General features: G+C 42.2%; 1 protein-coding gene across 3 annotated transcripts in view; it reads left to right on the forward strand.

The window, feature by feature from the left end:
* ASTN1 (astrotactin 1) overlaps positions 1–14,457 on the forward strand; it is a 345,878-nt gene that overhangs the window by 254,018 nt on the left and 77,403 nt on the right. For all 3 annotated transcript variants that reach the window (XM_081493881.1, XM_081493880.1, XM_081493879.1), the window contains exons 13-16: positions 505–699; positions 2,049–2,176; positions 9,273–9,377; positions 11,703–11,891. In XM_081493881.1, the coding sequence (XP_081350007.1) occupies positions 505–699; positions 2,049–2,176; positions 9,273–9,377; positions 11,703–11,891 (617 nt within the window). The remainder of the gene's footprint in view (positions 1–504; positions 700–2,048; positions 2,177–9,272; positions 9,378–11,702; positions 11,892–14,457) is intronic.

The following is a 14,457-nucleotide window of genomic DNA, read 5'->3' on the forward strand; positions in this document are numbered from 1 at the left end:
GTGTCATTCTTTTTGCTGCCTAATTACCCTCCAAACAAATGCAGGGTCTGACCATATAAATTGTTCTGGAGAAAGGCTCTAGAACATCTTGGATTTAAATGTGTCTACTCACATGGTAAAACAACTATACTCCAATTAAAAAGAAAAAGATTTCCAAGGAGTGGGTGATAAATATGTTAATTCATTTATAAGCTTATCTCCAGTGTTTCTTACCCTATCTGGAAAATCATACATATCGAGGAGAGAGAACTGCAGAGCTCTGGAGAGCACTTGTCTGCAAAGGAAAGGTGAGAGGTTCTGTATGATCACATAATGCAACGAGACTCCATTTATAGACCTAAGAAACTGAGTTATAAAGGGGAAAAAATCAATTTAGGATGCTCATAATATTTGGCTATCAAACACTCTTCTGAAGGCATTTTTTTCCCCCAACCTATTGGGTTGAGTTGGCTGCATGGCTTATTGATGGAATAACTTCTTATCTTGAGTTTTCCACTGTGCTAGATGCATTGAGGATTACAAGCTTGGTGTGGACGGACGCTCTTGCCAACTCGTCGCGGAGACGTGCCCAGAGGGAGGTGACTGTGGGGAAAGCAGAGAGCTTCCCATGAACCAGACCCTCTTTGGGGAGATGTTCTTTGGTTACAACAACCATTCCAAGGAAGTGGCGGCTGGACAGGTGCTGAAAGGAACATTCAGGTGAACCCTGCATCCGTAGAGCTGGTTATTCAGGGCTGTTGATGAATCTTGTCCTTGATGGGCCATAAAGCCAGCATAAAGTCTTGTATCTTGGATCCAGGTAAATGCAACCCTAAAGGGATAGGTTATTTTCTGCCCCCTGGTCTTTTCTCAGTTTATACTCCTTCTTCCAGAACCCAAGAACCATGAACAGTAAAGTGTTAAGTAAATTTTTACCTTGTCCAGGCAGGGACTGCAAGATTTTCCATGGAAGCCACCACAAAGTCCTCAGGTTCTGTCATCCCTTTGAGTCTTGGCATGTGAGTCAGTCTAGACTAGGTCCCCATTTTGGTCCAAGAATCCCTGAGGGACCCTGAGATCCTTACAGGGAATATTCAAGGTCCTGCGTTTTCCAACTACAGAGAGTGTGGGTTTTCTTCATATACTTTGACCCAAACAATATATTGCAATAAATTGAATGCAGAGGTGAGAATTCAGCTGTCTTCTATAAAGTCAGACGTTTAAAAAATTTGCAAAAAATGTAAAGTGCTGCCACTTGTCATCATTATTCAAAACAAGTGAATCTTAAATGGGTTTATTATTGTCATTTAAAATGGATCAATAAACATTTTTAAAATTTTCTTTCATTTTTATAATATGAAATTGATATATGGTAAGTGTTGATAGATATACAAAACAAAACTACTTGGAGCATTCAGTTATTTTTAAGAGTGTAAAAGGATCCGGAGAACAAAATGTCTCAAACCACTGACTTAGACTATTTCTAGGAGATTCTCCATTTGAGCCCTGTCCTTCATCTAGCATAGGTTATTTGAGTACATCTTCCTCAGAACCCATGCATTTCAGATGGTGATGATGATGATGAAAGTGTTATACTATGGACCAGCAAATGATAGCAAGCTGGATCTGGATTCTTATAAGAAAAAAACCGATAGTCAATTTTCGAGCTAGTTCTTGGAGTCAGCCGCGTTTTCTGTTACAGACAGTAGACTTTATAAAATTTCTCCTCTATCCTGGGACCTTGTTTGCCAATAGCAAGCAGTGAGGTGTCCTCATGAATATTGTGGTGGCTGCATTTGCCCTTGTGGAGAGGGGCTCAGGGAGTAAGAACTGGTAGTGGGGGAAGAATATTCTCGATCTTGTAAGTAGACCTTTTCAGCAGGTTTGTTTCTCATCTCCCCCAGCCCTCACCTCACTTCTCACACTTGAATCTTACTTGAGACATGTACACTGAGTGGGATTCACCATGAGGGGAATGTTTGGTCCACCGTGGGTTGAGATACAGCTTGCCCACTGAGGACTGGGGCTCACCTGAATACTCAGAGATGAAAGTCTGCCTCTGTTTTCAGGCAAAACAACTTTGCTCGAGGTTTAGACCAGCAACTGCCAGACGGTCTTGTGGTGGCCACTGTCCCTCTGGAGAATCAGTGCCTGGAGGAAATCTCGGAGCCCACCCCAGACCCCGACTTCCTGACTGGTGAGTGTACCATGCACCTTACTTAACTGGCAGAAGCAAGCAGCTCCCTGTGACCTTAGGAGCTCAAGAGTCTTGACCTTGCTTTTCTTGGTTTCAAAGCCTGTGATTTCCTTGATACATGCTAAAAGCTCAGTAAACTGAACATCAGCAGGATTATTTGTCAGTAAAACAGCCAATATTATTACATAATTATCTGCAAAATGGCCATAATAATACCTTTCCCTGCTAGCTTTATTGGGATGCTTTGAAAACAAATGAGATAATAGATATGTAAGAGTTCAGAGTTCTCAATGGCTTAGAGGAAGTGACTGGGTCAAGAGTAGAGGTAGAAAGAAGGTGGATTGCTTCGAGGCTGAATATCTGTCATTTGAATGGCTGGGCTTCCCTGACAAGTACCTAGAGAGCAGTGAGAGGGAATAGAAAAGGATAGAGCTTTGTTGTCAAACGACCCTGAGTCTGACTGTCAAACGAGTCCTAGCTCCGCTACATTCTGGCTGTGTGACATTAGACAGTACAGGCTCTTGGGGTCTCACAGCCCCCATTGTAAGATGGAGACCATAGCACCTGTTCCTCAACGTTGTTTTGAGCCCAATGGCACTCCTCTCCTGGGCTCATTATGGATGAAGGTATGGGGTGCTTGAGAGAGGTGGGCATATCTGGGGACGCTTCTCCATTCTGTGCCACTGAAGACCCCAGTGAGCGCTTCCTGGACCATAGAAGACACTTCAAAGGTTTCCAGCGACCCATAAGAGGCAGCCAGCTGGGAACTCGGCATCACTTACTAGAAGGCTGGACACGAGCTCGTCTGTTGTCAGCTTTGGTCATTTCTCCATACTCCTCTTCCTTCTCCATTCTATGTCTGCCTTATTCTAGACCTTTATCTCCTTTGTTATCCCCTTTTCTAAAGAATGGCTTCAACTGAGTGTAAGCCTTTTTCAGATATCATGTCTGAAACATTCCTTTAGACCAGAATGGGATTAAAAGTAGGTCCACCTGAGGTAGCATAGCACAGTGATTATTAGCTCAGCCTCTTGAGCCTGACAGCAGTTCTCAGCTCTTCACTGGCTGTGTGATCTAGGACAAGTTACTTACCTTTCTCTGTGCCTCAGTTTTTTTTACCTGTAAAAAAGGGATGTTATAATATTGTCCTTCTGATAGGATTAGTGTAAAGAATAAATATTTGTAAAGTTTTTAGATCACTTCCTGATGCATAGTGAGATGAATGTTTAGTAAATAAAGAAATATACCAAAGGAGAAAGAAAATATGGACACTCAAGCTCCCAACTTGTGTCTCCATTATAGCAGAAGGAAAGAGAACAAGAGAGAAAACAATTAGATATATTCTGGACTGGAAATTAATCTAAATAAGCTGTCTTCTAAAATATTGCACGCGTGCATGTGCACACGCACGCACGCACACACACACACACATCCCTCTGAAAAAATTAAAGTGCACCTCTGGGTATATTGCTGCAGCCTCCGTTGCTAGTGTTTGGCAATCTGGTTTTCTTGTTTCCATGTCATTTGCTGAGAAACATTTCCTGAGCGTGTGTAAAATGCCTTGTAAAGGAGGTGTGAGATGGCACATAGAAGTGGGACGAGCTCCACACCGCCAATAAACCACCTGGCTTCTGTTTAGTGAGTCACCAGGATGACTCGCTCACACATTAGAACTTACACGAAAGTGAGGAGCTGGACTTCAGATGCCAGACTGGAGGACACAGAGAAGTCCTGGATGCTACCTGATCTTTGGGGGTGGGGGGAGGTGAACAGGTCTGAGAAACATCAGAAGAACATGTGTCTGAATCTCCATCTTTGGAAATAAGAAAAAGATCCAAACTTGGTTCTCATTCACAAGGGAAATATTTTTCTTACCCATGTCCTTGGACCCCTCCTGGTTTGGCATATCTGAGGCCAAAGGAGAAGTATATCCTGGTGGGACACATCCTTTTTCATGGTTTGAGGCAATGGCATTCCAAAAGTATAGAGAGAATTTTTTGTGACCTGCTAACTTTATTCCCAGCCTTTTTTTTAACCTATTTTGATTAAAAAGTGATACCAGTTAGACCAAGAGTAGGCATTTCCTTTGATGTAAGAAGGAATCAGTCTTGTTTTTGCAAAGCCTGGAATAACTAGAAGAATCAGTTAAAAGAGGGACTTCCCTGGTGATCCAGTGGCTAAGATTCCGTACTCCCAGTGCAGGGGACTCAGGCTCTACCCCTAGTGAGGGAACTAGATCCCACATCCTGCAACTAATAGTTTGCATGCTGCAATTGCCGATGCAGGAGACACAGGTTTGATCCCTGGGTGGGGAAGATCCTCTGAAGTAGGAAATGGCAACCCACTCCAGTACTCTTGCCTGGAAAAGTCCATAGTCAGAGGAGCCTGGCTGGCAGGCTGCAGTACATGGGGCTGCAAAGAGTCAGAACTGAGGGACTGAGCACACACACAACTAAAAGTAAAAAGATCCCCTGTGTGCCGCAACTAAGACCAGCCAAATAAATACATATTTGGGAAAAAAAGAATCAGTTAAAGAGACTGTTGACCACATTTCTTCCATATTTATTTTCTAGTTCTGGTAGCATTTTAATTATATCTTTCCTGAGGGTCATACAGAGAATGTCATATCATGCCTCACTATGCACTATTATAGGTCTCAGTCCCCAAAAAACTACAAGCTTACAAGATTTTAGAGCAAAAGTGATCTTCAGATTCTTCAATATCAGCATTTTCAAGCATTTTTTTTTAATGAAAAACCAGTGCTCCACTCATAAGTAGGTTGTCTTCAAATTCCTTTGGAAAGACTATAGCATCAGCTCTCAGCAATTAGTAACACCTGAGCATGAGAGCGAGTCCAAGAAGTCCTACCCTAAAGAAATACCTTTTCCTTAGTCCAGCAATTCCCTAATCTATTTACCTAGAGAATCCTTTTACACAACACAACTGTTTGCAACTTTCAGAATTATTGGCTTAAAGAAAGTTCTGGAGGGATTTCCTTTGGTGATCCAGTAGTTAAGAGTCTACCTGCCAGTGCAGGGGATACAGGTGTGATCCCTGGTCCAGGAACTAAGACCCCACAAGACACAGGGCAACTAAGCCTGTGCGCCCCAACTACTGAGCCCACGTACCCTAGAGCTTGTGTTCCACAACAAAAGCCACTGCAATGAGAAGCCCACACCCCGCAATGAAGAAGATCTTCCCGACCCGGGATCAAATCCGGGTCTTCCGAATTGCAGGCAGGCGCTTTATCATCTGAACCACCAGGGAAGCCCTGGTGGGCTGCCTTTATAGAAGACAGCTGAATTCTCACCTCTGCGTTCAATTTGTTGTAATATGTTGTTTGGGTCAAAGTATATGAAGAAAACCCATGCTTTCTGTAGTTGGAAAAGGCAGGACCTTGAATAGTCCCTGTAAGGATCTCAGGGTCCCTCAGGGATTCTTGGACCACGATGGGGACCTAGTCTAGACTGACTCACACGCCAAGACTCAGCCTCGCTCTCCACAACTAGAGAAAACCTGCACAGCGGCAAAGACCCAGTGCAGCCAAAAAAAAAAAAAAAAAAATGAAATGTACTGGAAAACGACTGATGTATGTGTTTTATCTTGCAGACTTCTTTCCTACTTATCAAAACAGTTAAGAACTCAAAGCTTTACTAGCCTTTTGGGTGTTATCAGTCATGTGGAAATAAATGAAGACCAACAAAGTGAAAACAGGTGAAGGCTACTTACACACAGCGAGGGAGTCAGCCACCATCACCTGCATTTTTGCAGAGACCAAGAGGCAGACAGAGAAATAGGAAAGCTTTAAAATGGAAAAAAAAGGAAAGCTTCAGATAGGCCCTGATTTGCATGTAGGCTGTCGGCAGGTAGGTGACCCAGTTAACCAAGAGGGAAGTATTCTTAGGTAAATGTTTAGGAGACATATTTGACTCTCTCTGATGGGACCTAACTTGCAAGCAAGAACAAAAATTGGGGAAGCTGTCAGTTAATAATCAAGTCTGAATCAAGTCCTGGTGATTTTGGCTTGATTGTTATAGGAGTTATCATTTGGCTTGCTGAACTTTTAATAGATAGTGGTCTGACTTCCTACAAGTCTGTCTGACTTAGAGATGGTAGGCTCGCTTCTTGGGCTGGTTGCTGTAAATCATCAGAGTTCTATTTTTACATGTGACCTGGCCATTATCCATTTGATTTTCAGTCTCTCAGTTGAGAAAAAGAAGAGAGTGCAGAGGCGGACCAAGGAGGTAGAGGAGGCCGCATTCATGGACATATTGGGTGCCATAATCATGAAATCCTATGTGAAGATTCAGAGCTCTGAGCTTTTTTGGAATTTCTTCAAGTTCATCCAAAGGAAGCACTTTGGGAGTTAAACATCCCCTTGACATTTCAATAAAATAACAGGAGTAGACTGAATTCCTTATTTTCTTTCTCCCTCCCTCCCTTCCTTGTCTCCTTCCTTCTTTCTGTTTTCTTTCTTCCTTATCTCCCTTGCCTGCCTGCTTGCTTTCCTTCTTCTTTTCTTCTTTCTTTCTTTCCTTCTTTTCTTCCTTTCCTCCTTTCTTCCTTTCACATAGGTATATTCAGTCATTCTTTTCTCAAGCATATGAACAGAAAAATAATCTCCTTTCTTGAGAAAACAGATATTTTGTTTGGAAAAAAAGCCATTCACAAAAGTACCCCCAAATAATAATAAAAGAAAAAACTAGAACTCACTGCATTGCAAGGGCACACTGAGAAAGAACCCTATGACTCAGCAAGAAAATACATACTGTAAAATATCCCTTTCTTTTTAACTAATGCAAGTATTATCTGTAAGTGAGCACAGAACATCATTTCCCGAGCATTCACAGTTATGTAACTGTTTTCCTGAGTGTGGTGTAGGGTAAATGCACTCAGTAGAATTGCTGTTTAGCAGTGAAGTAATGGAGTTCAGTTGTTTGGCTCATCCTGGCTGGGTGTGAGACACTATCACCCCTGCTCACCCCCAACATCCAAGCTTCCTTTATGCTTCCTCCCTCTGTTGACCTGAATTAAGGCCTGGGAATTTATAACAAAAACATCAGTTAACAAATGGCAGGTTCACACAGTTAGGGGTAATGTATCTATATGATGCTTCATATTTTCTCCATGGGCTTTTACACCTGTAACTTTATTTTGTCCTGATAACCTACCTATAAAGTAGCCTGGATGAATACTATTATCCCCTATTTTTCAGATACAAAAACTGAAAGAAATGAGTTGCCGAGCCCCAAGTCACTTAGCTGATTGGAATTACAGAATTGAAAAGGAAGCCAGGGGTCATCTCAGCTCAGCTGCTTACTTTACAGATGCAATGCTGGAAACCACTAGGTCCCCTGGCCAGGTCCCGCCTCCTGATTCCCTGCCCTTCTCTTTTCCTGCTAGGAAACAGTTCCCTTAAAGGGAATGTTTTCTGATATATTGAAAAAAATCTTTATTTATCAGGCTTGCTATCTTTTTATTAATAGAGTTTCTGAAATAACAGTAAGCTGATGAGCTAGCATCACTAGAGAACGTGTGCTTCATAGAACAGTTTTACAACATATGCACGCTATAACTCTAAAAAAACATACCTTGGAGGCCTGTGACTGCAGTCTTATACTTGTAAAGTTAGAATTTCCTTTCTATGCTTCTACGATGCCCATTCTTCATCCAGTTTAGGTACTAAATTAGTTGATTTAGCTTGAAGGAAACATGGGTCAAAATGGCAAGATAATTCACTATGTGTGTATTATTGCCATTATATTTATGCACACACACATCTAAGTTTATCATATCTGTGACCATTATATTTGCATATGTACATATATATGTACTCATACACATATGCATGCATTAGGCAGAGAAATGAGGCTAAAATTGACTTTCTAAAGTTAGCAAGGTGATTTCTTTTTTTCAATTATTTTGTTTCTTTAGCATTTTATGTTTATAGTAATGACTAGAATTCCAGTAGAATGCCACTCTTTCTCCAAGGTGTTCAAGCAAGAACAGCTCATTATAGCATCACTAAGAGGCTACAGGATGTATTAATCGAGAATGACCTCGGATAAGTAACTTGGCTTCTCAGAGCCTCAGTTTTCCCATCTGTAATAGAGGGACCACACATAAAGTGTCTATCACATGTCTGGCACATAGATGACATTCAGTGGTCCCCAGACTTTTTGGCACCAGGGACTGGTTTCATGGAAGACAATTTTTCCACAGACCGGGGAGGGGAGGAGGGTGGAGGGTTGTTTTCAAGATGATTCAAATACATTACATTTATTGTGTGCTTTATTTCACAATAAAGTTATTATTATTATTAACTTGTATTATTATTATATCAGTTTGGTAGTAATTATAACATTATCAAATACATTTAATAATTATAAAATTATGAAATATGATTATGAAATTATAAAAATAATCATAATATGCTATTATTATTATATCAGCTCCACCTCAGATCATCAGGCATTAGATCCCAGAGGTTGGGAACCCCAGGTATAGGGCCCATTCCTGCCCCTTACTAACTCAGTTATGCTAATACAATCGCTCCTGGTAAAGACAAAACAGCATTATCAGCTTCAGAGTAATTAAAACCTTAATACTGAACACAAATCAGTTAAATAGGACACAAAAATCAATGTTATCAGGAACGTGAGCTGAGTCAATTACTACAGCTAATAAAGAGAGTAAAAACCTGTGTGTTCCAGTAAGCCTAGAGTTTCCTATGAGTTTATTAAGGGAGTATGAGAGGAGAATGGTTGAGAACGCAGGCCTGGTCTCAGACACACCTGGAACTCGCTCTGACTCTGTGTAGGTCCCTATGCAAACACCCCCTCTAAGCGTCAGTCTCCTCATTTATAAGATGCAATCAAGAGCACCTAGCTCACAAGGATCGTGTGACTGTATACAAAGTGCTTAGCCAAATGCCTGGCACAGAGTAAAGGTTTATAGCTGTTGTTATTATGATTCCAGAAAGTTTCTCCCTCCAAGCACGCTTTCTCACTTTCTCACAATTACACCCCCTAACCAGAAGATGTGGGACTTAGGAATCAACTGCACACCCTGTCTCCTCTGTCTCCTCTGTCCCTAGGGATGGTGAACTTCAGTGAGGTGTCTGGATACCCCGTGCTGCAGCACTGGAAGGTCCGCTCTGTGATGTACCACATCAAGCTCAACCAAGTGACCGTCTCTCAGGGTGAGCGCAGCCGTGAGCCGCCCTCCCACCCGTCCCTGGGGTGCGGAGTTCCTTCCCAAGGGCACAAACCTTTTATTCATGTTGAAGATGCCATCCAAAATGTAGCCACTCCACAAGATCTGTAACCTGTTCACTCGATTCACCCTTCAGGGCAAATGGCTGGAATAGGATCATTTTCTTAGCATAGATTAAATTGCAAGTTCTATCTGGGATGATAAAAGAGATGGAAAGGGCAGTGTGAGAACCATGGAAGATAAGCACCTACTTTATCATTTTCCCTGGGGTCGTACAAAAGCAGACTTTTTATAAATTGACAGAATGAAATTTTCCAAATGCAAAGAGTATACTTTAGAGGTTCTATCTGATGAAAGAAATACGGGAAAGAGAGCAATAAAGAGGAAGTGGTGAAGAAAAATAGAAAACAACCCACTCCAATATTCTTGCCTGGGAAATCCCATGGACAGAGGAGCCTGGAGGGCTACAGTCCACGGGGTCACAAAGACATGGACACAACTTAGTGACTAAACAACACAACAAAGATTTCTAAACAGTAAGTAAGCAAGATAGATAGATATAGATTTATCTACTATATATGTGTGTATACACACACACACACACACACACATACTTATGTCTTTATATTTGTATCTAGTAAGTTAAGGAATAGTGAATTCTAAATTTACTTAGGATAAATTATTCCAAAGCAGAACAGTGAGGGATCTTGTGTGAGTATTCTTCAAACCTTCGTGATAAATGCCTTGAGTCAAGTTTTTCCTAACATTTGAGCAATCCCACTGTGAAGTTTGCAAAAGAGGAAATATCTGACAAAACAGCCTTAACATAGGTTTGCATCCCTATTTCACCTCAGCCCTATGGACTAGAAGAATGTGACTCCGCTCCTTGCTAGGGGGCTACAAGAATGTTCCAGGCCTGAGCTTTATGCACCAGAGTCTGGCTTCGTTGTGTTGAGTGAAAGCAGGACTAGAACAGAATGCTTTTGTTGACACAGGATGACAAGACAGGGTGAGAGGACTCAGGGTCGGCAACAGGGAGTCTGAGCTTTAGGGCCAATGAGAGAGATGGAAGGTCAGGGACAGAGAGAAAGAGCAGTGAGACATATACTTGCCAAAGTTAAATCTTGATGCGGAGAGAAAGAAGAGGCATTAAGGATACGGAACATCTCCAGAGTACACACAGGGGTTTAGATCTTTTCTATCACCAGAGTTCTTGGCAAGAAGGGATTACCAGTGAAGTAAAATCTGCTGGTGCAGAAAACGCCTAGAATGAGCTAAGCTACTCTTCATTCTAGAAAAACATGGCGGTAAGAGACCCTATCCTGAGCACATACTCAGTTTGCACTCAGCCCAGATGCTGTATGCCTACCAGGGGTTAACAGTCGGGTATGTCTGCTGCCACATGCCTTTCGAAGCCACACATGGCATCACAGATGATATGGGTGTCTGCACTTGCGGTCTTAAGCTTGAGCCAGGCTCTGCCTTGCCCTGACAGGACACACAGGTGTGTCAAAAGAAAGACTGTACAGAGTTAGTCAGAGAAGATACTGGATTTGAAAAATTTGCCATAGGTCATCTTTCTGACAAATATAATTCTCTTAAACAGGGAAAGCAAATCCAAGATTTGTCTGGGGAGGCGAGTGAGGCGGCAAACAAGTTCTTTCTTCCATTTGCCACTTCCCAGTCTTTATATACTTTTTTCCTAAACAGATATAAGCAGTGTTTTAGTGACTTTCCTTATCATTGGTCTTCCATTGTCTTTCCATTACCAATGTCTCTGCATGAAGAACAAAATCCTGCAGACTCTTTTGGTCCCTACACACATTTAGAATACATTTGACACCGTGACCTTGTATATACACACCCCCCCACATAACACACAACAGAAGTTTCATGAAGCCGTATTCCATCTTCTGATGGGAAACGTTCTCTGCTGGTATTTGTGTTTCTATTTTAAACTATGCTATTCTCCTTCATTTTTGATGCTACTATTTGAGCTCACTAAGTTAATTTAATGTCATGATTGTGATTTGAAAAAAAAATTGACTTAAGCAGGTAGGTGGTAGAGATGTGACAATGTTTTACTCAACTTGCACAAAGTTAACAATCAATTGGCTTGAAGAAATATTCTTTTAGGAACTGAAATGTCTGCTTCAGCTACCTGGAAATACTCACCTGATAGCTCCAGCCAACTCTCCAGCATTACTTTGGGCCACGTGGCACTTGCAGATTTGAGGCTGGAGGGCCTGAGAATCTGGGATACCCATATTATGAATCCTCACTCTTAATCCTGGGTGATGTTTCTCCATAGCCCTCAGCAACGCTCTCCACTCCCTGGATGGGGCTACATCTCGTGGGGATTTTGTAGCCTTGTTGGACCAGTTTGGCAACCACTACATCCAGGAAGCTATCTACGGCTTTGAGGAATCCTGCTCTATCTGGTACCCAAACAAGCAGGTCCAGCGGCGACTCTGGCTGGAATACGAAGATATCAGCAAAGGTGAGTGACGTGCTCGTTGACAAGTTCCATGTTCTGTACAAGCCCTGGCTACCTGCCTGCATCCATGGGACCAAATGTAGGGAGTCTGTAGGTGAAGGTTTAATTCACCTCAATGCTCTTTCCCATCCTTTGAATTGTCAAGGTTTGGTTACTAAAACTAAATATCAAAATGGAGGTATTTGGGGAAACTTTAGATGCATGATAGAGTCAAAGCTATCTGGTCACTGAACTGGTTAACACAGAGAAAGTCATCTAAAGGCTTTTACCGGCCACCATGCATTCTGCCACCACAGCACAAGCAATGTATTAGATTGTTCTTATGCAGTAGGGAGGAAAGAACAGCCTTGCAGCCTCCCGTCACTTCCTGCCCCCAGCAATCCCATCCTGTGCTGGCTGGCAACCCCTTCCAGCAACTAACTGCATAGCAAACCCCTTCTCACTCCATCCTGCCCTGTGTTTAGGAGCATTTTTTCATGCTGCTCTGCGCTATGAGGAAATCTCCATTGCCCCAGGTGTGTATATAGCTGTGGATAACAGTCTCATAAATGTCCAGTGTTTGATGGCAAGTTAGTATTCAGTCCAAGTGTGTATAAGGAACTGGAATTTCTCCAACCTTTTGAATTCACCTTCTGGTGGAGGAGGAGTACTGGCTGGTAAATTTGTATTCTGATTAAGCAAGACTCAGTTTAGAATTGCCATTCATGGAATTTCTTCGTCTGAGCTTATCCTCACGGCACTCTGATGAGGCCAAATTATGGAGGTGTGAGTTGTTAAAGGGCAAGTGATGAAATGAGCACAATGAAAACTCAAGAAGTAGGTCAAGCTAAGGTTTGAAGATCAAGCATCCCTCTGAGACTAGGGACCCTCTGCTGTTAGCAGGGCTGCAGTGGGGAAAATGTGCTCCCATGGCTTAGACGCTCTTGGTTCTCTGAGCTCCACACAGATTTGAGCTCCACACAGATTTCTGTTTTGTCTTGCCTAAGAGGTAGTAGAGGCGTAAGAGCCTGAGCACTTTCTTCCAAAAGAGGCAAGAGGCTTGTGCCTGGGCTGTAGACTTCCTCTCCCGTCCCCCACCAGGTCCTGATTCCTGTAAGCTCAAAGACACAACCACAGGCTTCTTGTCTCCATTCAAATGTCAGCATCTTAAAATTATTCTGATTCCAGTTTGCCAAGAAAGGAGTATAATGTAAGCACATTTCGATAAGACCAGTTCCAGCTGGCAAGACTTTCTTATGTTTCCATGCCAGAGCCTCCTGATTGAACCAAAGGGCTAAACTCTCCTCCATTTCTGTTTGCCAGTGGTTCAAGGATTGCCAGGCTCTGGGACTGCTGGGAGATGCAAGTCTGACCTTCCTCAGAACTCCTGGTTCTGCCCCTTGCGTCTTTCCTGAGCATTGTAATGTCCTTACTAAGCCCAAGAGGAACATTTGTCCATAGCTTTGGCATTATGCCCTTATCCCTCTTGATCTCAAGCCATTCTTGCACACAGGAGCTAGTTTTGTCACAGTCCAACTGTTGGCTTTATTTTCCAATAAATGTGATGCATATCAGCCCTTGCTTGTTATTGATATTAAAAGATATTCAACCACTTTAGTATGTCTATTTCGATCTGTTGCAGTTGTCCACATATACCTACCTCCTAGCTGACCCCTTAATCTGACCTCTGTGTCACCCACCTTGCGTCTCTTATCCTTCGGTCTCATTCTTACACTAAAATATTTTTCTTCTCTCTAGGCACTAATTTCTTTTTATTCCAAAAGCGTGAAGCCTGCTACTGATTAAGAATTATAAGTACATAAGACAAAGGAAGAATTTCTTCTGCTTTTCTGTACTCTGGGGACTGATGCTCCAAAATGGAATTTATACACTAGTGGTGACAAGTGTTCTGAGAGGACTATACCTACCATGACATAAAAGTGACACCTTTTTAGACTCAAGTCCTTTGATTATAGGTTCTTGCCTGCTCTAACTTTTAAAACTTTCCAGTGAAAATGGGTTTTCTGTTCTTTGCTTTTGTACCTATGATTAGGCACCTAAAATTGCTTATGGATTGAATAGGAAAGGAGGTTTGTCAGGGGTAAAATGAAACGGAAAGATCATAGGACTAAGGGTTGGGAGTCTAGAATCAGCCAGGTGACTTTGTTTATTCAATTAACTATCAGCACCTTCCTGTAAAGCTCTCATGGTGCCTTCCAGCTCTTACAGTTTATGGATCCTTGGAGTCTCCCTTCATGTGAGAGGTTTTCTCAGGTCAGGCATTTGAGTTAAAGACTTTCCTCCTCTTTCTTTAAATCACTATGCAGCTTCTCAAGGGGGGGTTCTATTCCTTATTCAACTTTAAAACCCCAGGGTCCAGCACAGAGCTTGGCACAGGACAATCCCTCAACAAGTGTTGGTTGTTGTTGCTGCTGCTGCTGTTAGTAGTGGGAGTGGTGGTAAAGGCCCTTCTCATGTGATGACTTCCTATGTGGGTTTTATCATAGACACATGAAATGGTCTATGCCTGACTGATGAGAATTCAGAGGTGGATCTATTCTTTTGACGTGGACCTGTTTTAAAGTCTTTG

The sequence above is a fragment of the Giraffa tippelskirchi genome, chromosome 5 (assembly GCF_054371585.1).
Source record: "Giraffa tippelskirchi isolate mGirTip1 chromosome 5, T2T-mGirTip1v1.2.pri, whole genome shotgun sequence".
Lineage (NCBI taxonomy): Eukaryota > Metazoa > Chordata > Mammalia > Artiodactyla > Giraffidae > Giraffa > Giraffa tippelskirchi.